This window comes from Artemia franciscana, chromosome 16, assembly GCF_032884065.1.
Source record: "Artemia franciscana chromosome 16, ASM3288406v1, whole genome shotgun sequence".
NCBI classification, from domain to species: domain Eukaryota; kingdom Metazoa; phylum Arthropoda; class Branchiopoda; order Anostraca; family Artemiidae; genus Artemia; species Artemia franciscana.
The window spans coordinates 31,057,547-31,083,198 of NC_088878.1; the positions used below are offsets into that span (position 1 = coordinate 31,057,547).

The 25,652-nt window shown below is 32.1% G+C and overlaps 1 protein-coding gene across 2 annotated transcripts in view; it reads right to left on the minus strand.

Annotated features, from left to right (window-relative positions):
* LOC136037336 (neuroligin-4, X-linked-like) overlaps positions 1–25,652 on the minus strand; it is a 183,501-nt gene that overhangs the window by 125,574 nt on the left and 32,275 nt on the right. Inside the window, exons 2-4 of one of the 2 annotated variants that reach the window (XM_065720007.1) lie at positions 23,222–23,377; positions 6,216–6,404; positions 3,696–3,984 (exon numbers count right to left, since the gene is read on the minus strand). In XM_065720007.1, the coding sequence (XP_065576079.1) occupies positions 3,696–3,984; positions 6,216–6,404; positions 23,222–23,377 (634 nt within the window). The remainder of the gene's footprint in view (positions 1–3,695; positions 3,985–6,215; positions 6,405–23,221; positions 23,378–25,652) is intronic. The other variant, XM_065720008.1, reaches the window with a different exon arrangement.

Here is a 25,652-nt window from a genome sequence, read left to right on the forward strand (position 1 = left end):
ATATACAGATGTCTATCACTTAATAGGGAATGTTTTCTAATAGATATAGGTGTCTGTTATGTTAATTACTTAAAAAACCCGCAGGGGCTAGGAAAAGAACCTTCAGGAGCCCCCAACCAAATCATGATTTCTTTCTATGTTACAGCATAGAGAGTGCTTTCTTCAAGACATTCTCCAAGACATTTTCAAGATGTTACAGAACATTTTTAAAACATTTTTCTTCAAGATGTTTTTCAAGGCATTTCAATACGTTTCTCAAGACATTTTTCTTCAAGAAGTTTTTCAAGACTTTTCAAGACATTTCAAGACATGTTTTTAAGAACATTTTTCTTCAAGACATTTTTCGAGACAATTCGAGACATTTTGCAAGATATTTTTCTTCAAGATATTTTTCAAGACTTTTTAAGACCTCTGATAGATGTTTTTTAAGACAATTTTCTTCTAGATATTTTCATGACGTTTCAATATATTTTAAGACGTTTTTAAGGCATTTTTCTTCAAGACATTTTTCGCAACATTTCAAGAATTTTAAGACATTTTCCATTAAGAAATTTCTAGACATTTCAGGACATTTTTCAAGATATTTTTGTTCAAGATATTTTTTCAAGACGTTTAAAGACATTTCAGGACGTTCTTTAAGACATTTTTCTTCAAGACATTTCAAGACATTTCAATGCGTTTTTTTAAGACAGTTCCCTTCAAGACGCTTTTAAAGACGTATCAGCACATTTAAAGACCTCTTTTAAGGCATTTTTCTTCAAAACATTCCAAGATGTTTTTAAGACATTTTTCTTCAAGACGTGTTTTCAGGACGTTTAAGATAATTTCAAGACGTTTTAAAAAGCATTTTTCTTCAAGTTGTTCTTCCAGACATTTCATGAAGTTTCAGACGACGGATGCCAGAAGGTGCAAAGTGCCAAAAATAGTGTGGCACAGTGGTATGAATTGACACGGTGTATCACGTTGAGGGTGGCTTGCGGAAACACGAACCGAAGGATTTACAGGAAGACTTTAACTATAAAATATATCTGTAAAATATCTTAGAAATTATGAGGGGTTGCCAGAGGGCCAATCATATTGTGGCATAGTGGCATGAATAGTAATGGGTTTTACGTTTAGGATGGCCTGCGAAAACACGAACCAATGGATTTAAAGTATGATTTATAACACAAAATTATTTGGAAAATATCTTAGAAATGATGAAGGGTGCCAGAGGTTACGGTATGTTATCCACGTGTGGCACAGTGGTGTTAATACCCATTATATAACACGTTGAGGGTGGTTTGCGAAAATACAATCAAATGGATCTAGAGTAACCTCTTATCAATAAAACACCTGGAAAAAGGTCTTAGGAATGAAAAGGCATTCTGGAGGGTGCTGTTTGCCATCCATACTTTCCAACAATGGTATGAAAATGGGGGTTTCACGCTGGAGGTGGATTGCTAAAACACAAATCAATGGATGTAAAACATTTTTTATCATGAATATATCTGAAAAATGCTTTTGTAATGATGAAGGGTGCCAGAGGGTGTCGTGTGCCATCCGTTAGTTGCCACGGTGACGTGATTGTTCGGACTAATATTTTGAATAGCTTAATGTTATGGTGGAAGGGGTTAAAAGATTTTTTCAGTAGAAGGGAGCTGAAATCTAACACCCAGTCAAAAAAAGAAGGCATTTTCAATAAGACAACTTAGTGATAATTCTTCATATGACTTAAATTTACCTCTAATAACTCCCCCCTAGAATTGCTTGCTATGGTGGGTCATCCATATATTATCAGGGTGGTGTGAATATGCATAGTCTTGGCTCAAATAAATGTGAAGTTCTCATTACAACCTTTCAGAAATAACCGAATGCAAAAATTTTTCGCTTTTTTTTCTTGCAGGTGGGTCTAATAGAGCAATAAAAACGATGAATTTTCACTAAGACCTTTCAGAAATATCTCTTAATATGGCTTAAATTTATTTCTAACATACTATAAAGTTGACATTTTTCTTATTATTCCTAATGTAAGTAATGAAACTTCTGCTGCATAAAGAGTAATACTTAAGGCTCATTCAAAATCTGATTTTGCTAACATCAAGATTGAAATTAACAACATTGTAACAGGCAGGTGTGCCTAATAAATAAAAAATCAACAGAATTGGGATGCTTGGGAATTTGGGATTATTACGTAGAAAGTATTCCTAGAATAAAAATATTAGAAAGGCTTTCACAGTCCAGTTGCTTAGCACTTCAACCCGTTGAGGGGAAATCTCTTTCGAATCTGAATGTGAAAAACAATTTGGATTGTAAAGTTTTGCTGAGAAAAAAAGAAGAAAAACACATTGTAAGAAAATAAAATCTGAAAAATAAACGCCTTCAAAGTTTTGAAAGCCTAGCATGTCACGCAAGAAAGTGTCATCATAAGACAGGTAAATATTAAGCGTCTTGAAAAAATGCCTTAAAAGACGTTTTAAATGTCTTGATACGTCTTGAAAAACGTCCTGAGTAAAAAAACCGCCTTGAAATTTCTTGAAACGTCTTGAAAAACTTGAAGAAAAATGTCTTAAAAAACATCTTGAAATGTGCTGAAAAATGTCTTGTAAAAAATATCTTAAATAACTCTTGAAATGTCTTGAAAATGTCTTAAAGAATGTCTTGAAGAAAACACCATCTATGATGTAATTTCCAAAAAAATCATGATGGGAATTTAGGCCCTGAAGGTCTATTTTCCTGGCCCTTGAGGGTTTTTTAAATAATTAACATAACAGACACCCTAAAACATCCCTTAATGCACAACAAGTACTTGCATCTCAAGTACTGAGTGTAGACTAGTCTACACTCAAAACTTGTTCGGCTCATATATCCTCAATCAAGTTAAATCTATTAAAGTTCATGCTACCTCTGCCAGTTTTGGTGAGGTATTTTTTTTGCAGTTTCACGATTTTAACGTTTGAACTTAAATGACGTTTAGTCTCTACTAAACTTCATTTTTGAACTTGCTCTCCGTTTTCTTATCAGACTTAAAAATATATTAAGAAGTTTTTAAAAAAATTCATAATCACGTAATTTCCTATTCTTTAAGGAAGTTCAGATCATTCTTCAAGATCATTCTTCAAAAATCTTTTTGATCTGTCTGTATTATGAGACAATTAGCTTACTTTCTATTGAAAACGAATGATGGGTGACAGAACGCATTGGACTTATATAATTAGGGCTATATATTTACACATTATGGTGGGGGTTAAGTATTTGGAGAGTGTAAAATTAGAAACCTATTCTTACTTCATAATATACAGAATAATTGTAGCTAACAAATTTTGCATACAGACCCAAATATACTTTACGCCGACCTCCTTCCTCCCCCAATGTGCAAATATACAGCCCAAGTTTGTTTCTAGAATATTATATTTTTATCATGTTTTGGTATTTTTTTTTTTCATAAGGATTAGCCTAACTTCACTTCTTAAGTGTTGCCACTATAACATATAAGTACCCTTGCTTGTTCTAAACATACAGTTTTCATGTGAGATTTATATTACAATTCCAAAAAATTTAATAGCAAGATAGATCATTAAATTACCCACATAATCAAAATAAAATATATCATTAGATCTAAAAGGAAAAAAAACTGGTTATGGTTTTACAAGAACGTTCAGAGTGACGAATGTAAACTCACAAGAAAGTAGTTTAAATTAATTTTGAAATCTCACCTGCTAAATAATTCGTTATATGCTCCCATTGAATCATGAATAGAACTCGGCACAGTAGCACCATCTACAACGGGGCCAAGAACCGTTGTATAAAGTGGACCGTATAATTGAACCTTCATGATCTCCGTTACACGCTTGAATTTCAGACACACAAGGGTATCATCACCTATATCTGACACTGGACAATTTACAGTCCGAGACGTTTCAATTGTCTGCTTTCTAGGATTCTTTGCAAGAGCTTCGGTTGAAAATGATGTACCACTCATTAGAATCACACGTTGGAATAACCCTAGAACGAATTAATAATGCTCTTGTACCAAGGGAATTACAACTAATGCTTTTCCTTCCTGATGTACTCATCTGAGGTTGACTCGTGCATAAATACTGTGATTTTCTAAGATTTTTCTGTTATTTCAATAATATGAAGTTTTTATGAGAGTACCTCACTGTCAGTGTTGTCAAGCGAAACCATGGAAATAAATTAGCAAAAATAATTAGCAGATATTGACAACGATGGTTGGCCATAATATTTCAAATCAATATTGGTTTCTAAAGAAAACAAATCCTTTAAAGCAAAGCTGTACATTCTTACGCTGTTTTTGTCATGTGTTAGCTTATTTTTTGCTGATTTTTAGCCCTGTTTCCTTAATTTTTAATTTTCGCCTGCTCCTACCCAAAAGCATAAATGTAAATACTTCGTGTTTCTTTTTTGTATTTAAGTGCACGTTTACTTTTCGAGCGGATCAGGTTCCCTCTTCGATGTTTTTTTTGCACTTTAATACAAAAAAAAGATACGAAGCATTTATATTTAAAAATTACGTAACAAAACGAAATTCGTCGATGAACTATTTCTCGCCTGTCTATTTGTTCCTGTAACTAAATGTAAAATTTGTCTGAGTAAATAATATCTCCATCAGTTGGTTCTACTCGAGGATATCCCACTATGTCTTATATAGCTTGTGCTCTTAAATGATAAAATAAGCTACTAAGACTTTATTATTAATATCATCACAGCCTTAACAAGACTTCGAAACTTCCTTACCCACCATGGGCCTTAACCCCTGTCTATGTAACCGTTCCCTCCTGCCTGAATAAATTTATTCTAAATCACCAATTCTATGTTTCTTAAAAATTTTTAGGCTTATGTTTTAAAATTTTATTTTGAACTTAAGATACAATTCAAAAATCTTCTCAAAAATTCGTCTCTGTCAATGCAGACGAAGAATAAACCAGGAGCTGCCAAACTGGCATTAAATGCCTTAAATTGGTAACAAGTTTAGCTTAAATTACTCTAAGCGTTATAATTATAGGTCCATTGTTACTTTAAATTACCTTACGTTAAATTACCGTAAATTAAATTACTCTAAGCATTTGAATTAGCAAGTTTTTGCTTAAAAACTTAAACAACTGTCGTTAATGCAATACTTGTTAGATTGTGAAACTATTGAATATGCCCTCCTGTCTTTTTTACGTCTAAAAGTACATATGATCTCACAATCAAAAAGTCATGGGAAAATCAAAGGATCGACAGAATAGACCGCATCACTTTTTATTAATTTCTTGAACTTTTACTGATAAGAACGATATCGTTGTTGTTGTTGTTTTGCTGTCCAGCCTCTGATCACACAATTACAAAGCCTTGGAAAAATCCATGATCTATAGAATAGACCAAATCACTTTATCAATTTCTTGAATTTTTACTGATAAGAACGATATCGTTGTTGCTGTTGTTTTGCTGTCCAGCCTCTGATCACATAATTACAAAGCCTTGGAAAAATCCATGATCTATGGAATAGACCAAATCACTTTATCAATTTCTTGAATTTTTACTGATAAGAACGATATCGTTGTTGCTGTTGTTTTGCTGTCCAGCCTCTGATCACACAATTACAAAGCCTTGGAAAAATCCATGATCTTTGGAATAGACCAAATCACTTTATCAATTTCTTGAATTTTTACTGATAAGAACGATATCATTGCTGCTGTTGTTTTGCTGTCCAGCCTCTGATCACACAATTACAAAGCCTTGGAAAAATCCATGATCTATGGAATAGACCAAATCACTTTATCAATTTCTTGAATTTTTACTATTGTTGCCAGTGTTGCCAGTGTTGTTGTTTTGGTTTTTCAGGAATACGAAAGTAGACTTTTAAAAGAAGTTTGTAAAAATTTTTTTATTCCTATTACGAGATGACACACGTCATAGCTTAGACAGCCACATGTTAAATCTTTGATAATAAATAACGTCAGCAAATTACATCAAATCCTTTACAATTTATGCTTAACGTTATTGTTAAATTGAGTTTTTTCATGATAATGGAGCAAGCAAATTAATAGGTTCATGGTGTTTTTCCTTCTGGAAAATAGAAAATGATTTCCTATATTTTTTTCTAGTTAATTACTATATATAAAGACAGGGGATAGTCAATTTTCATAGCCTTAAAATTTCCATAGTTTTAATAAACCATAATTCTGGAAAATGAACTTGAATAGTCATGAAATAGTTTAAATAATCCTTACCCTGGGAAAATGGAGATACAATTAGAAAATTAGCAACTATTCCTCCTGCTCCGTGACCCATGATAGTTACGGTATTTGGATCACCTGTGAATGATTCTATATTGTCTTGAATCCATCGTAGGGCTGATATAATGTCAGTTATACCAAAATTTGCTGGTTCGAGTTCATTCAAACTAGGCCGTAGGAATCCTAAGATAAAAGTTTAAATTATTTAAAGGGCAACAGTGTTTGCTTATCTAGGGCTGGTATAATATGAGTCACACTAAAATTAGCTGGCTCGATCTCATCCAGACCAGCCTATAGAATCCAAAAATAAAAGTTTCGATTATCTTAGTGGCAACACTGTTTGCCTGGCCAAACACAGGGCGGATATAATTTCATCTATACCAAAATTTACTGACTCAAGCCCATTTAAACTAGGCTCTAAGAATCCTAAAAATAAAAAGTTTCGATTATTTTAGGGGCAACACTGTTTGCATGGCCGAATAAAGGGCCGAAAAATAAGGGTCCTCTTGATCCTTGATCATAAATTTTAACTTTTTAAATTAAATTTAAATTAACAATGTAATATTTGGCAATACCCCCTATATTTTTCTTATTATCTCCATATATTTTGCCAGCCAATAAGCCTGACTAGTGTTAGTAAGGAATTTTTAAACAAAGCCTTTTTTAAAAACTTTGAAAAGTAAACTTTTTTATTCAATTTTTAAAAGACGAAAACTTGTATCCAAATCCCGTGTTGTAGTTTAGACCCTGTTATAGGTGTGCAGGGCCAAAATCGACTATCTATATTTTCCTCTGAGCTTGATAAGATTTCCCAAATAATTTGAATCTTTCAATGAAAAAATTTTCATTTTATGAATTTTATCCCTCTTTCCCTCCCAGTAAAAATCTGCTACCCTTTTACACTTTCCCGTTTAGATATTCTATATTTGTCTATTTGTAAATATGAAAAGTCTTGTTTGTATAATTTTTAAATTCAAACTCAATTTTTCTCCCATATTGATTGTTAATTGAAACTTTATTTACTTAACATATTGTTCCTTATTTTCATTTTTATGTACAAGCTGTAGCGCACAAATAAAGTATATTTAATTTATAAGCCCTACTTTTTTTTTAGCAAGTATTATCACGATGAATTAATTTGGCTTCATTAATGACAAAACGTACTGGAATAAATTTAAGCATGAAAAGAGGAAAATTCAATTTCAAGAAAAACATGATTATGCCTGACGCAAATTAACAATGCCTGCATTTATCTGGAAATAGAATTCTTTTCTAAGGCGATTTTCAGTGAATCAGTTTCATTTTAGAAGAACATAAAAGAATTTCGACAACTTGAAGGGAAGGAAGATTATTCTTCGCCTAAGTTGGTAGATTAATCATCCAAGAAGTAATAAATTCTTGGACGGGTATTAACTCCACTTTAAGCAAAAGGAGAAAATGAAAATTTAAGGGAAAATGGCAGAGAATTAAGGCCTTTCAAAAATAAGTCAAAGTAAAAAGGGAAAGTATGGAACAACTAGAACAACTGATTGACTCTTAGTTTAATTAAATAAAAAATTTTTTAAACTGAAAGTAAGGAGGGACATTAAAACTTAAAACAAACAGAAATTACTCCGTATATGAAAGGGGCTCTTCCCTCCTCAACGCCCCGCTCTTTACGCTAAAGTTTGACTCTTTCTCTCAACTCCACATTTTAAAACAGTAAAAAACTTGAACTAAGAACGTCAGCACCAGTATATTTATGATGCAATCTCACAACAATGTAAATGCAATTTCTATTTTATAGTAGCTGTTGGGGCAGTGCTTCGCGCCACCAAGCAGCCCGCTTGCGTAAGTTGTTACGCGCCATGTTAGTTACGCACCATTGTAGTTGTGTCCCTGTGTCCCACCTGTGAATATATATATATATATATATATATATATATATATATATATATATATATATATATATATATATATATATATATATATGTTTTTAACTACGTAAAACTTGCGAATATACAACATTCTTCGCTGTCCCATTGTCTGTGCATATAAATAGATTGTCAGGTTTACCGACTCTTGAACATGCAATATATAATTGTCCATGGGAAAAACAATCCGTATTCAGATCTATGCCTCATTATTCTAATGATCGCCCTTGAGCTTTGTTGATGGTGATTGCTAATCGAACATTCCCTGTGTCCCCGTCGTCATTTATATATCCCCCTGTGCCCCCAGGCGTCCCGGTGTTTTTTTCTTTTTAGGGCAAATCCTCAATCCTTATAATGACGTCAGTCGACAAACATGACGTCAGTCAACAGACAAACAACTTATTTTTATATATATAGATTGCTGATGAGTAGTATGGATTATGCGAGGCCTGACATTACAGTTCATCAACTATTCTAAGCACTATATTGTAAGAAGTAGTAAATTCTCGGATGGGTATTAACTCCACTTTTAGCTAAAGGAGAAAATGAAAATTTAAGAGAAAATGGCGGAGAATTAAGGCATTTTAAAACTAAAAAGGGAAAGTATGGAGCAACTAGAACAGTAACTGATTGACTCTTTAGTATAACAGTAAATATGCTTAAGGCGTAATGTTTTCTATGACTTTTGATGCATATTTTGCAATTTCATGTCTCTGCCCTCTGATGTTAAGGCGCATGTGCTCCACGATGTAGATCTAAAAAAATTACTTGTGGGTGTAAGGGAGGATCTGGAGGGTAGATATTCCTGTAAGTAGCACGATTTGAGTTCAATTCTCATCTTTCCACATTAAATCGACAATGATCCAATTGTTGTAAATTTACCAGTGTCTTTTGGTTCAACTTTTTGACCCCATATTTTTGGTCTTTGCTTTGTGAAGTTAAGCTCCGGTTCAGTAGTGAAGAAACTAGAGAATATTATTTATGAATGTAAAATATTTCCAACAGCGTCTATTGTTTCAGTAGCATGTATTCCGTAATTTGAATAAGTAACTGTGTGTTAAATAATTTTCTATTCTAGAACAGTTTAATAATGAAGAAAAGTTCTCTAAATTAGAATTACAATTTCTTTCAGCATAAGAGTAAACTAGAATAAACTAATTTAACAACGATTCTAGAAGAGTTGAAACTAGAAACTAAAAACTATATTCTAGAAACTAGAATAATTCTAGTTTGTTCTAGAATTCTAGAATTAATAAATAAATGAAAAAAAAAATCAAAAAATTATTATATGTCACCCCTCCCCCTATCACACTCAGAGGAAGGTTAACCATTAAGAATCTATAAAGACCCTTCATTTTTTGTTTCGTAAGCATTTGTTGAGTTTTACTTATTGCTTATTTCTGTAGTTTAAAATATACTAACAATGATTCTAGAATTATTTAAATTTATAACTAGAAACAAATTCTAGAAACTATAATATTTTAGTTCGTTCTAGAGTTAAAGAATAAAATGAAAAACAAAAAAATAATTACATGCCACACCTCCCCATCACACTTAGAGGAAGGATAACGATTAAGAATCTATAAAAACCTTCATTTTCTATTTTGTAAGTATTGGTGGGGTTTTTCTTATTGCTTATAGCAGTAGTTTAAAAATAGACCCATAACGATCCTAGAATTATTGGAACTAGAATTTAGATTATAGAAACTAGAATGATTCTATTCTATTCTAGAATTAATAAATGAAATGAAAAGAATCAAATAATTACATGTCAACCCTACTCTCATCACACATAGAGAAAGGCTAGCCATTCAGAATCTATAAAATCCTTCATTTTTCTATTATTTCAGAAGTATTTTTGGCTGTTTTTCTCATTGCTTATTGTAGTAGTTTAAGAATACACTAATTCTGTTACCTGGAACTGAAAACCTTTCTAATTAAAAAAGTATAGGTTCTATGACTATATTAGATCTATTTTACTATCTACCTTAGTTCTTTTGCCTTAGGAACGACACCTGGGCGGGTGATATATAGACCTATCTACTAACAAATGAACTAACATCATTTGTATACAATCCTAATGAGGGGGTTATGCCTGTTTTGTCTTCCACTCAATCGGACTATGGGTCTTTGCTTTTTCTACAATTAGCCATGACTTGATGCCCACAGCTACTTGATTTTAATTCACAGCTAAAATCAAAAGTCTAATCTTCTCTTTTTGAAAGCCTAATTTTAGCCAGAACTAAAAAATCAGTAGTAAATGATGCCAAAGTAAACAATTCAATGAGCAAACCCCGTATTCAGGACTAAAGAGTAATTGCTAAAGTTGGAAGAAAAGTGAGCATATTCAAATATTTTGAATTGAAAGTTGAGAGTCTATGCAATCCTCCTCCCAATACCTCCTTAAAATGGCGGTCATAAGGGCCTGTAGAATAGAACTAAGGGTTGAAGAATCAAGTATGAGGCTTAATGTTTCTTCATGGCAAAACTTGATGTGAATTTGAATATCAAAACAGTTGTTCCCAGGATAAAATTAGGAATATTTTTTAGAAATATGAGCATAAAAACTATGAAAATATAAACTATGAACATAAACATGAGACATAGACATAAATGTTAACATAAAAGATACAAATATATACATAAAACATGAACAAAAACACGAACATAAAAACATACGAGACTATGAGAATGAAAACTATGGGCATATAAACATTAGAAATACGAACATACGAAGCTATGCTCCTAGAGGCAGATTTACTGAAATACAGTAATGAAATACAGTAATGAAATACAGTTAAAAAAAAGTTTTCCATATGAAAATATAAAGTGACATTAAAACTGAGAATGGACAGAAATTCTGTATCTGAGGAGGGCTGCTCTTCTCAACCAAGCCATCCTTATGGTAAAACTAGTCTTATCGAACAGTTCGTGGTAACGAACTGTAGGAAGGAGCGATCCGGCTCAATAGTAACTAAAACTCCAAAAATCGGAATTTTGATACGCATAGTTGCATCAAAAGAATCGCATTTTTATGCTGATTTTAAATATATAAGTTTCATCAAGTACCCATCAAAAGCTACGAGCCTGAGAAAATTTGCCTAATTTTAGAAAATAGGGGAAAACAAATCACACCATTAGATTCAGCGTATCAGAGAACCCTACTGTACAAGTTTTAAGCTACTGTCTACAAAAATGTGAAATTTTGTATTTTTTGCCAGAAGACAGATCACGGATGCGTGTTTATTTTATTTTTTCCCAGGGGTGATCATATCGACCCAGTGGTCCTATAATTTTGCGGGAGGGCTCATTCTAACGGAAATGAAAAGTTTTGGTGCCCTTGTCAAGTGACCAAAAAATTGGAGGGCACTTGGCCCCCTCTCGCGCTCATTTCTTCCCAAAGTCGTCGGATCAAAATTCTGAGACAGCCATTTTATTCAGCATAGTCGAAAAACTTATAAACTTGTCTTTGGGAACGACTTACTCCCCCACAGTCCCCGTGGGAGGGGCTGCAAGTTATAAACTTTGACCAGTGTCAAACAGTTCGTGGTAATGAAAAGTAGTAAGGAGCGATCCAGCTCAATAGTAAACAAAACTCTAAAAAACTGTTACTGTTTTACTTGTTTTTATTGTTTTTGTAAACAGCATCAACACCCCGCTCTTTACGCTAAAGTTTTTACTGTTTTAAAAAATAGAGTTATGAGAAAAAGTCAAGCTTTAGCACAAAGAGCGAGGCGTTGAGGAGGGACTAGCCCTTTTCCTGTACGGAGTAATTTCTGTTCGTTTTAAGTTTTAATATCGCTCCTTACTTTTTGTTAACATAAATTTGTTTTTTTCTATTTAGTTCCAATAACAGTTCAAGAAAGAATTCTCTAAGACATTTCCCACAATGCTTAAAAAATGATTTTTTTTTTCGTTTTTAGTTTAAGCTAAGTTTTTTGTTTAGATCTAATGCTTCAAAGGGTAATTGGCCATTTCATCAGTTAGAGTCATCAAATTGCTATGGGTGCATTCCAGGTTTGACCAAAAAGTTGTCAATAAAAATGAAAAAAACATTAAATCTCTTGTTCTAGGTTAAATCACTATTTAATCACAGCAGTACTGCTCTAATGTGTAAAATTTTGCATTAAATTTCTGTGAATACGGTCAACTTAACTTGTTTAAAATCATGATCAAATTGGGAAACATGTAAGAAAATAACCAATCTAATGAGTATGAGGAATTTGAGCTCTTGTGTAGAAAAAAAATACCCACTTTTGTTTGAACTATGAGCCCTTGCCAGAGGCATTGGCTAAAAAATCGTTCCAGGTTCGCAATTAATTCTTATTAAGTCAAAATTTCTTGGTAACGAATTGTTAGTAAGGAGCTCAATAAGTTACTCAATAGCAACTGAGACTCTAAAAAACGCAATTTTGATATAAAAAGAGATATATCAAAAGAATCAACTTATTCTACTGTTTTCAAATATTTAACTTTCATTAACTATATAGTCTTACCCATAAAGGTACGAGCCGAAGAAAATTTGCCTGATTTTCAAAAAAAAGGTGAAACACCCCTAAAAGTCATAGAATGTCGATGAACACTGCACCATCAGATTTGGCGCTACGGAAAACCCTACCGTAGAGGTTCCAAGCTCCTATCTGCTAAAACGTGGATTTTTTGTGTGTTTTGGCCGAAGAAAGATCACGGATGCGTGCTTATTTGTTCCCAGGGGTGACTGTGTCGACCAAGTGGTCTGGTCCTAGAATATTGAGAAAGGGCGAATTTGAATGGAAATTAAAAGTTCTAGTGCCATTTTAAGTGACCGAGAGATTGGAGGGTAACTAGCCACCCTCCTACGCCTCTTTTTCTCAAAATCGTCCGATTAAAATTTATATATAGCAATTTTGCTCAGCATAGTTGAAAGGCCGAATAACTATGCCTTCGGAGATACCATGACCCCCACAGCCCATGGAGATAGGTCTTTAAGTTACACAATTTGCCCATGGTTTACGTATAGTATTTGTTATTAGGAAGTACACTTACATTTTTCGGGTGGGGGGGCAGGAATTTTCTGCTGGTGGGATTTTCCATGAGGATACTTTTCCACAGGGAGAAAAGTTCCCAGCGGGTTAATTTTACAGGGGAAATTTTACGCTGGGGGTATTTCCCAGAATTCCTATGCGAAGTTTTTCTTTAATGTCTTGCTTTCTCTTTGCCGAAATCAATATGGACATGTTAAGGGTAATTTTTCGGGGTAAATTTTCACTAGGATTGAATTGCTTGGAGAGTAAATCCGTGAAGAGGATAAATTTTTCTGTGGAGATCATTATTTAAAAAAAAATCGGAAATTAAATGAAGAAACGAAGAAGTTTTTTCAACTTAAATTAAGAAGCAATATTAAAACTTGAAAAAAACAGAAATTATTGCTTTGGATGGGTGTTCCCTTCTCCTAAACACTTTGTTCTTTACGCTGAAGTTTAAATTATGTCCCAATTCTTCAAGAACAACTCTTGAAACACAATGTCCTTTTAATTAGAACAATAAGAAGTTTTTTTAGGTCCTGGAAAAAGTTTATTTAATTTAAAATAATTTGAAGTAAAAATGAGTCAAGTTTCCATTTTCACCTGGAGTGCATTCTACTTTTTTGTAACTCTAACATGCTTTCAGTTAAGGATTAGTTAAACTTTTGACGTAGAGATAGAAGGGTAGAAGGGATGGCAGCCCACTTGATGTAAAATCTCACCAACTCACCTAACTATTGATTTACCATAAAAATTTGTAACTACAAAAACATAGCCGGAATTATTATTTGTATTATTTGCCAATTACCAATTATAGTATTATTTACCATTTGCCTTAAAAAATTTTGAATTGAAAATATTTTTGTCTAAACCAAACGCTCATAGCATCAATATGCACTGCAATTCTTAACTAATAATTAGAAAAGAACTTTTTCGAAAAATAAAAAAGGGAAAGAGCCACATTAAACAAAAAATAAGCAGAAATAAAGTCACCTAAGAATTCAAACTTAAAACCAACAGGAATAGCAAACATTACCACAAACAGTAGTTGCCGTCTAAAAGCCAGATCGTAATTTTGTTTCACCAAAAAGCAATTTTAATTGGAATCTGTGTGCTTTTATTATAACATCAACAACAACAAAAACACACACACACAAAAGTAATGTCAGGGTTCAATGTTTAAGAATAGTAGTATTGCTATTTGTACTATTGCCCCACCCCCCTCACCCTCAAAACTTCTAAGTGGATTGAAGGTCGTTTGCATTTCATTCAACACGATAAGTATTTTGAACAGTGTGGCATTTATTTGTCAAAACTTTTAAAAAAGGAAAGAAATCACCGTAATAAACAAGATCACTGAAAAACTGCAGAAAGTAAACTGATTATTTGATTTATATGTATATTTATTTTAATGAAATTTCAGTTTTTATTTACTTATCAACGTTATAAAAGAGAAATACTCCAAAAAACATTGGTTTTCAGTAAAGCGCGTGTGACGTTCTGACCTTTCAAAAGACTAGGAACCGCAAGCCCTGCTCCTGTTTGCGATTAAATAAAAAAAAGTTTTTTTAAATGAAAGTAAGGAGTGACATTAAAACTTGTATATGAAAGGGGCTTTTCCTCCTCAACGTCCCGCTCTTTACGCTAGAGTTTGACTCTTTCTCTTAACTCTACTTCTTAAAACAGTAAAAAACTTTAGCGTAAAGACCGGGAGTCTTTACGCTAAGGAGTCTTTGTGTATTGTTTTCTCATTGATAGTAATGGAATTAAAAAAAAAAATTCTTATCTGCAAGTATGGAGCAACATTAAAACTTAAACGAACTCAAAATTATCTCAACTCAACTTTTTAAAACAGAAAAAGCTTTAGTATAAAGAGCGGGGCGTAGAGGAGGGAACAGCCCCTTTCATACACGGAATAATTTCTGTTCGTTTTGAGTTTTAATGTCTTTCCTTACTTTCAGTAAAAAACAACTTGTTTTTTATTTAATTTATAAACATTTTTTGAATTAATTCATATTTTAATTTTGGCTCTGCACATGAATAATTAGACCGAAATTTGCATACTATTTTTCTTTTTTTTTTGCTAAATAGCTTTCTCAAAGTCTTGATCGGACGATTTTGAGAAGAAAGAGGTGGGAGAGGAGGCGTAGCTGCCCTCCAATCTTTTGGTTATTTAAAAAGGCAACTCGAAGTTTTAATTTTTCACGAACGTTTTTATTAATAAAAAATAAACGTAACTTACGAATTAACTTACGTAACGAGTTGCTATGTTCGTATATTTTTATTACGTATATGAGGGGGTTTCCCCCTTGCTAATACCTCACTCTTTACACTAAAGCTAAAATTTTGTCCAAATTCCTTAAGAATGACCGCTGAATCACAAAGGCAGTAGAACAAACAGTTAAAATTACTTAAAATACTTTAGCGTAAATAGCGAGGTATTAGGAGGAGGTGAAACCTGTATGCGTAATTATTCCTGTTCGTTTTTAGTTGAAAAACTTTTTCATATTAATTTTTTCATTGTTTTTTTTTAAATAATGCTAGAAAATCCTGCGGCCCCTTCATGGAAATTTTCTTCCCTCATGATAAATTCCTCCAAAAATTTAGTCGTCTTGAAAGACATAATTATTATGTTTCTTGACTATGCTGAACAAAATGGAAATCTCAAAATTCTTATCCATTGATTTTGGCAAAAAATAAGCGTGGGAGGGGGCCTAGGTGCCCTCCGATTTTTTTAGTCACGTAGAAAGGGTTCTAGAGCTTTTTATTTCTTTTAGAATGAGCCCTCTCGCGAAATTTTAGGACCACTGGGTTAATACGATCACCCCTGGGAAAAAAAAGGAAACGGTGGTATTCCACAAATACAAAATTCAACATTTTCCAACAGTTCGTGGTAACGAATTGTAGTACGGAGCGATCCAGCTCAATAGTAAATGAAACTCTAGAAAAATTCTATATCAAAAGAATCGGATTTTTATGCTGATTTTAAATATATAAGTTTCATCAAATTTAGTTTTTGTCATCAAAAGTTACGAGCCTGAGACAATTTGCCTTATTTTGGAAAATAGGGGGAAACACCCCCTAAAACTAACAGGATCTTAACGAAAATCACACCATCGCATTGAGCGTATCAGAGAAACCTACAAAAAACATTTCAAGGTCCAATCTACAAAAATGTGGAATTTTTTATTTTTTGCCAGAAGATAGGTCACGGGTGCGTGTTTATTTGTTTGTTTGTTTTTTGTTTTTTTTTCCCAGGGGTCATCGTATCGACCAAGTGGCCCTAGAGTGTTGCAAGAGGGCTCATTCTAACGGAAATGAAAAGTTCTAGTTGCCTTTTTAAGTAACCGAAAAATTGGAGGGTCACCTAGGCCTTCTTCCCCACCCCTTATTTCTCAAATTCTTCTGATCAAAACTCAGAGAAAGCCATTTAGCCAAAAAAAGAATTAATATGCAAATTTCATTTTAATAATTTATGTACGGAGAGCCAAAATCAAACATGCATTAATTCAAAAACGTTCAGAAATTAAAAAAAAAAACTAGTTTTCTTAACTGAAAGTAAGGAGCGACATTAAAACTTAAAACGAGCAGAAATTACTCCGTATATGAAATGGGTTTTCCCTCCGCAATCCCTCGCTCTTTACGCTAAAGTTTGACTCTTTGCCACAATTCTACTTTTTGAAACAATTAAAAACTTTAGCGTAAAGAGCGAGGGATTGCGGAGGGGACAACCCATTTCATATACGGAGTAATTTCTGTTCGTTTTAAGTTTTAATGTCGCTCCTTACTTTCAGTTAAAAAAAAACTAGTTTTGTTTTATTTAATTGTAGATAAGAGCTTGAACCTTCTACACTGGGACTCTCTGATAAGCTGAATCTGATGGTGTGATTTTCGTTAAGAAACTTTTACATTTAGGGGGTGTTCCCCTATTTTCTAAAATAAACCAAATTTTCTCAGACTCGTAACTTTTTATGGGTAAAACTAAACTTGATGAATTTTTTATATTTTAATCAGCGTAAAAGTGCAATTCTTTCGATGTAACTATTGGTATTAAAATTCGAGATCCTTCCTTTTTTTCTCTGTATTTAAGATTGAAAACTGGTTTACTGCGATAAAGTTCTGTCCGCTGAAGCAAATCTTGGCTCTTGCTTGAAATTAAATAAATAAAAACAAGATTTTTTTCACTGAAAGTAAGGAGTGACATTAAAACTTATAACAAACAGAAATTACTTCGTATATGAAAGGGGCTTTTCCTCCTCAAAACCCCGCTATTTAGGCTAAAGTTTAATTCTTTCACTTAACACTACTTTTTAACACAAAAAAAAAACTATTACTATTATTGTGCGGAAAATAGGGGGTGTTTCCCCCTATTTTCTTAAATAAGGCAAATTTTCTCAGGCTCGTAACTTCTGATGGGTAAGACTAAACTTGATGAAACCTATATATTTAACATGAGCATTAAACTGCGATTCTTTTGATGTAACTATTGGTATCAAAATCCATTTTTTAGATTTTTGGTTACTATTGAGCCGGGTCGCTCCTCGCTACGGATCGTTACCACGAGCTGTTGGAACATTTTTCTGTTCGTTTTTGGGGCTAGTTTTCACATTGATAGTGATTAAATAAAAAACGGTTTTTTTTAAACTGCAAGTAAGGAGCAACAATAAAACTTAAAACGAACAGAAGTTATTACGTATTTGAAAAGGGTTGTACTATACCTTTCTCTTTACGCTAAAGTTTGACTCTTTCTAACAGCTCTACTTTTTAAAACAATAAATAAATTTAGCGTAAAGAGCGAGACGTTGAGGAGGAGACAACCCCTTTCATATATGGAATAATTTCAGTTCGTTTTAAGTTTTAATGTCGCTCCTTACTAGTAGTTAAAAAAAATTGTATTTAATTTCTGAACGTTTAGAATTAATGCATGTTTTGATTTTGGCTCACCGCACATGAATAATTACAACAAAATTTGCATATTAATTTATTTCGGCTAAATGTCTTTTTCATACTTTTGATCGGATAATTTTAATAAAAAAAGGGTGGGGGGAAGGATCCCAAGTTGCCCTCCAATTTTTGGTTACTTAAAAAGGTAACCAGAAGGTTTTATTTCTTTGCGAACGTTTTTATTAGTAATAAATGTACGTAATTTAAGAATCAACTTACGTGCCGAACTTCTATATTTGTATATTTTTATTACGTATATGAGTGGGTTCGCCCCCTCGCCAATACCTTACTCTTTACACTAAAGTTTGAATTTTGTCCCAATTCTCTAAGAATGACCCCTGAATCACGAAGTTCGTAGAATAAATAGTTTAAATTACTAAAAATTATTTAGCGTAAAGCGCGAGGTATTGAGGAGACGAAGTCCCTTATATGCGTAATAATTTTTGTTCGTTTTAAGTTTTAATGCGGCTCCTTTCTTCCAGTTAAAAAAATTTATTTATTTATTTTTTCATTTTTTTAAGTAATGCTAGAAAATCCTGAGCCCTCTTCATGGAATTTCCCTTCCCTCATAATAAATACCTCCAAGGAAATATCCTCCCATGTAACTCCCATGTAACCTAACACCAGGAAGTGTTAGCCCTTCTCCTGTTTACCGATAATTTCACTTCGATTTCGGGTCTTATTTGCTCATTTATAGTTATTTCTCTTTGTTTTAAGTTTTTATTATTGTATAATGTTATTTCGCTCGCCTTTCTTCAATGTAGCTATTTGCTCTCCCCTTAAAAATACCGTTTAGGAAAACATTTTTAAAATTCATTTAGTTCTTTTTTTATTGACATTGCTTTTTTTGTCAATAAAAAGAATATTTATGATTTGTTTTTTCTACCAAATATTTTGGCTTGCCATTTATATTTTCTATAAGCTTTGGCATAAACGCCCCTGTGCCTTTTGAAGACCAAAATATAATTTGCACTTTACTGAAAACAATCCTTTCTTCGAGCCACGTGTCTTTTCTCATACTATTGAAAAAAATCACCATCAAAACAAGATTTATTAAAAAAAAAAGTGGATTGACTATAAAATATGCTGATATTCAATCCTGAAAGTTTTAATAATTTTGGATTTATCAAGTTTAAAAAAGACAAATATTTAAATGTAATTTTTTTTCAGAAGAGTGAAAATTAAGTTCTGGTCTTTAAGAGGTCTTTAAAAGGCGTTAACCCTACTTCTCTTAGTTTTTGCATGTTTTGAGTTTAACTTGGTTATTTATTTTTTTCTGTCCGGTTTGGATTTCATTTATTTATTGCTCGTGATTTATGGTAGTTTTCGCTTGAAAAATCATTTTGCTTCATTTTTTTTCATCTTTGTTTTGATTCATCTCTTTACTTTTCTTTGGAACACTTCTTTTGTAGATTTTTTTTTCAGATTAATTTCAGTTAATTTTTAATATACATAGTCTTTATTTGCTTAAGAAAAGATTATTGCAAATATTTTCAGTTTTTCTCTATAGGATGTATCTCAGATATTGGACAAACGACATCTATTTAGATACTGGACAACGTTATTACAACAATTTTTAATAATATAAGTCATTTTGACAATCTGGATACAAATCCTCCTTTTCTTTATCTAGAAGTAAAAGCTAATGCTCTATTCTTTTCTTGAAACATTGTATCTATATTATTTTGACAATCTGGACAATCTGGGCGTAAGAAAATCAAAAACTATTAAAATCCACATAAATTGAAATGAAACTTCGAATTTTTACAATTTTTTGAAAACTGGAATTATTGATTTTACAAAAATATTTCAAGAACAAGTCTTTAAAGTTTCAGAAATTATTCAAATATACAATTCAAAGCAGAAAATTAGCAATTTTTCATCAATAAGCTTAAAATGGATAGTTAAATCTATCAGCATACAAAATTTTTAATGATTTTTCGAGTAAAGTTGTTTCGGCACGAAACCTCTGAGGGGGCTGAGGCTTCAGACTTCTAGTCTTTCTTTGTGTACATGCTTGCACATATATATTAAATATATATATATATATATATATATATATATATATATATATATATATATGTATGTATGTATATCATGAAAAGAGAAATAACCAATGCAACAGCACAAAGACACAAAAAAAAAAAAAAAAAAAAAAAAAAAAAAAAAAAAAAAAAGAGACAGAAGGAGAAAAGGAAGACTGTTTTCCTAAATTAGTGATTAATATAGACCAGCACTTGAATGAGGCCTTAACCCTACTCATCCATACAATCACATAGGTCAAACAGCATAGCCATACACAATCAACCATAAAGAATAAACCATGGACAGGCAGTCATGTCGTCAATAAGTATAAGTAGTCATTTACCAAACAATAGAAAAAAAAATAATAAAGACAAATAATTCAGAGGCAACAACCCAACACAAGGGCTCATCAGGAGAATACACTGGCCTATATAGGGTTTCGCCACTTTAAATTCTCTACCCCAGCCAAGTGTTGTGGCTACCACAGAATATCCATGGCATCCCCGTGTCAGTTATCACCCCCAAAATACATGCCTATATATATATATATATATATATATATATATATATATATATATATATATATATATATATATATATATATATATATATATATACATATATATGTACATATATATATAAATATATATATATATATATATATATATATATATATATATATATATATATATATATATATATATATATATATATATATATATATATATATATATATATATATATATATATATATATATATATATATATATATATATATATATATATATATATATATATATATATATATATATAAATTAAAGAATTAGAAAATGCATGCAATGATACAAAAAAAACTTTTTAGTTAATTTCATACTTAAATATCTTTTTTTTTATAATTTATATATGCTGAAAAAAATGACAGCTTTTCGAGGTAGAAAATTTTAAAGTCTCTTGATTGGTTTTCCTAATAATAATTGAAGACTTTCTATTTTTGAACAATCTGTAATAAATGTGCTCTTCTTCCAATTGGATGTTTCTTGGCAGCGTCTAACATGCATCAGTAGTTTTTTAAGTCTAAAGTAATTATCATTTCATGGTTCCTGACAACATAAGATAAAATTTTGAAATATGGAATGCCAGTTGAGACAATGATGTAGCCAAACTGAAATTTTGAGGGAATTATAAAGTATAAGAGTGAAAATAGTTTATTAAAATAACTAGTTGAAAATAAACATTAGGCCCAACTTAAAAACAAATAATAAAGCAAATGCATTCTATATTTAGACAGGGATGCAAACACATTCAAAATTGCGAATGTCAAACAACGGTAATTTTTTTTTTATATTTAATGAAAATAAAGAGCGACATAAAAACTAATAAAGACAGAAAATATCTCATATATAAGGAACTTCTCCTCTACAGTATCCTGATATTTACTATAATGTTTTGGCAACATTTTACTGATAGGACTATTAAGCGCATTGCTTGGTATTATTTACCAATCCAGGGGCGGATCTAGAGTAAAATCTTGGGGGAAGCCCTATGTGACAAGGGTGCCAACAAGCAAAATCTTGAGGAACCCATTGTGACAAAGGTGCCTATAATTGAAGAAATTCACAAATTTATTCTAAAAAAAGAGTAAAAAAAAACAAGGAATGAGGGCGCTAGAAAAAATCTTCGGGAGCGGGGTTCCCTCAACCCCTCTGGATCCACTACTGTCGATTACCTTTCAAACATCTTAACTTAACTTTGTATCCTTTAAAGCAAATATGCATCAATCTGACTATCCGTTCTTGTGGTATTTTGAAAAATATTTTTTTCTAATATCCATTCCTATTAATTAAATTCCATTGCTAATAATAAAAAATTGATTATTATCCATTGCTCTTATGTTAGAGCGTATATTCTATAACTTTTTGGGAGAAGAAGAAAAACATCAGAGTAATCAGGAATGGGCTGGTAGGGGGGACCCTCTCAAATACAAAATAATTTCTGTTCTGTATAAACTTTAATATTGCTCTTTACTTTAGCTTGAGATTTTTTTTTTCCTAGGTCTTACCGTATCTTCATCAGCAAATAGAATTAATGATTTCTGAGCATTTTGAATATGCACATGTCTTATACTCCTAGGCCTGTTTTGTGGCCTACTACCCCTAGGCCTGTTTTTTATGTATATATTTATATTTGCTTAATAATTATTCAAAAATGATCAGCATCCCTAAGAAAGTCCCCCCTTAAAATGTCTTTTGAAGGATCTGAACGATTAAGAATAAGTTTGGGCTGTCATTTTCAAGGATTTGGGGGAGAGTTCTCAAAATTTATAAGAGATACCAGGCGCAATCCTACTCCTTCTTTGCTGTTAGAAACTTAAATCTTAAGACTATAATATAATTAATAATATAATATATAACAGTATGACATATAATGCACAATATATAAAATATAGTAATATAATTATGTTCTATTATTATATTAATTATAATAGTAATAATATAACTAATATGATTTAAGTTTTTGTATTACACATACAATATTTCTGTAATAAGTTGAGAGTCGTGCCTATGTCGTAATTCTGTAATTCTATGTCGTGCATATACTACATTTGACTTTGTCAAAAAATACGAAACATAAGCCCTACATTTTTCTTATTCGTCTTTTTTCCAATTAAGTTTGATGGATTTAGGCAGAATGAAATTAAAGTTTTATTTCATTTTTATTCCTAACAAATTTACAAAATTTTCATTTTATTCTTCCTTTTTTTTAAGCTTACTAATAGTATAAAATATATTTCTTTTTTCGTTAATTCTTCCCCAAAAACACTAATCTGGGCAAAAGCATGTAAATGGAAATGCTGGAAGGTATAAAAAATTCTCCCTTCTCCGCTCAAGGCTTAGGTTCAAATGACTCTGAACTTTTTTGACGAAAAAATAAAATCGCCAATCCAGCCTGCAATTACGTTAAAAACAGAGAAAAAAAATATCCCAGACACACAAGTTCTTCCATATTTTCTTTCGCCTTCTTTGATTCCCTAGACAAATCAACACAATTTTTCTTGTTTTTACTGTAGACAGCTTGTCTAAAAAAACAAAAAAAGTAAAAAATAAACCCAGATTACCTAAGATTCCAAGCCTATAGTTGAGAGTTACTACAACGACGTCTCCATAACTAGAAAGAATGGATCCATCATAAGGATTTCCAGATCCCCAGTTGAAACTCTCTCCGTGAAGAAAAACTATAATTGGAAATTTGATAGCTCTATCCACAGATCCCACTGAAAAATAAAGAAATTAAATCCCAGTCCAATATCCAAGATTTCATTCAATCTAATTTCTATCATTTCACGTTCAACAGCTCATTGTAAGTTTCATTTGAAGTTGATGGAAGCGGCTTTAGCTACGACTAGGTCGTTTTCTTATGTAACTAACCATGCACATTTTCTTATGTTAATAAATTTTGATAGCTAAATTTAAGCCCTTTTTTCAAAATATCGTTTTCATATTTTCCTTTATATTTGCTGTAATCACTGTGATGTTTATAGTTATGAATAGTTTGATTTTGGATTTTCAAGGCTTTTTAAACCAATCTACCCTAGGCATGCATCAGTTATACCAGATGACAGAGAGATAAAGAGAGGGGCCTGAGAAAGGAGTTGCCCGTGAGTTTTATAAGACCCCCCCCCCCCTAGTGGAAGATTCTTTGGAATCGCAATGAGTATAAACATTTAGGACACTTTAGCTTAAAAAAAGATTTAATGTGCATGAACCCCTAATGAGAAATCTTCTGACTCTTCAACTTGCAGTATAATATCTCTGTCGTTTTAGTTTCTTTATTCTTATATCTGTCTCTACTTTTTAGCCTCTTTGTTTTAATGTCTCCGTCTCTGATGGTTTTGTTTTTTTTATCCTATATCTGTGCTTTAGGCTCAAAGGCCCAAGGTAAAGTGGATTCGAAGTTGATAAATCGCCCAAATGCGATTAGGTTTGTTTCACCCTGTACTGCGGCTCTTCATATTAATGGTTGGCACTGAGACTAGTCAAGGACTGTTCAAGGTCGTTATATTATATAAGTTTATGTATGATGTCTCTTAAAATACTTAAGATATTTGATATATACAAGTTTTTTGTGCCTTTACATATTTCTTTTGTCTTTTTGCTTCGGTTGCTTTTTGTTTTTTTAGAGACATATATTTAAGTGTTTTGTGTGTTGTATTTTGTTTCTCTCTTTTTAGGGTTATTCCCTCTATTTACTTGGTAATTAAAAAATTGGTAATAAAATAAGTTTAAAAAAGTAAAAGAAAAACAAATTAAAATCTGGGATCAAATAAAGGCTAATAAGTACGTTTTATTTCGTGTCCACAGTCTTACATAGCTCGGTTGGTTTTTTGTCTCTAAATATTTTCTCAGAATTTTTTGGAAGAAAATGTAAGTTGACTAAAGTGTCTCACCTCGCCTATGGTTCTGTGCTAACTTAACGTGAAATAGATCAAGTTTTCTCAGTAATGGAATTTCAATATTAATGGCAGTTTCAAAAACGTAAATCCCAAACTAAGTCCTAATGGTATAAGTAACACTAGCCTTTAAAGGGTTCAAGATGGTGGTAGTCCCACCTTTTTTTTGAGTAATTTCTGTTCTTCTGATTTTCAGCTGGTATTACATTTTAATTTCTGTTTTTCTTAGTTCTCTTCATCCGTGTATTGTAGTTTACGTTCATATCAAGTATTAATTTTTCCACTGAAAGTAAGGAGTAACAAGGAAAAAGCTTCAAATGAATAAAAAATATTCCGTATATAAGGAGGGTTGCTCCTTTTTCAACTCTCGCTCTTCGTCTTAAATTCTAATGTTCTTAAGAAAATACTTCGCAATCCATTCCAGCGTCTCTTGTGAGCAGTCTTTTTTAAAGAATTGTGACAATAAGTCAAGGAGTATAAGAAGGGCTGCTCCGTTTTCAACTCTTGCTCTTCGTCTTAAAATTCTAATGCTCTTAAGAAAATACTTCTCAATCCATTCCAGCGTGTTTTGTAAGTAGTCTTTTTTAAAGAATTGTGAGAAAATGTCAAGGGGTATAAGGAGGGCTGCTCCTTTTTCAACTCTCGCTCTTTGCCTTAAAGTTCTAATGTTCTTAAGAAAATACTTCTCAATCCATTCCAGCGGCCCTTGTGAGCAGTCTTTTTCAAATAATTGGGACAAAAAGTCAAAGTTCAGCGAAAGGAGCCAGGGTTGAGGACGTGACAGTCTCCTTATAGGAGGGGGGTATCCCCCTAATATACGGAATAATTTTTATTTGTTTTAAGTTTAAATGTTGCTCCTTATTTTCTGTTGAAAAAACTAGTTTTTTTTATTTAGTTACGGACCGTTTTCCAACCAAGTCAGGAAATTCTCTTAGGTGCTCTTGGAAATTCCCGGCAAACTTTACTTTCCTTAGAAACTCCCGCAGATAATACCCCGAAACATTTCTGTATATTTCTCAATAGTAAATACTGTATATTAACAATGGTCAAATTGCGTAACTTGTAGCCCTTTCCCAGAAAACTACAGAATGTCAGTTCA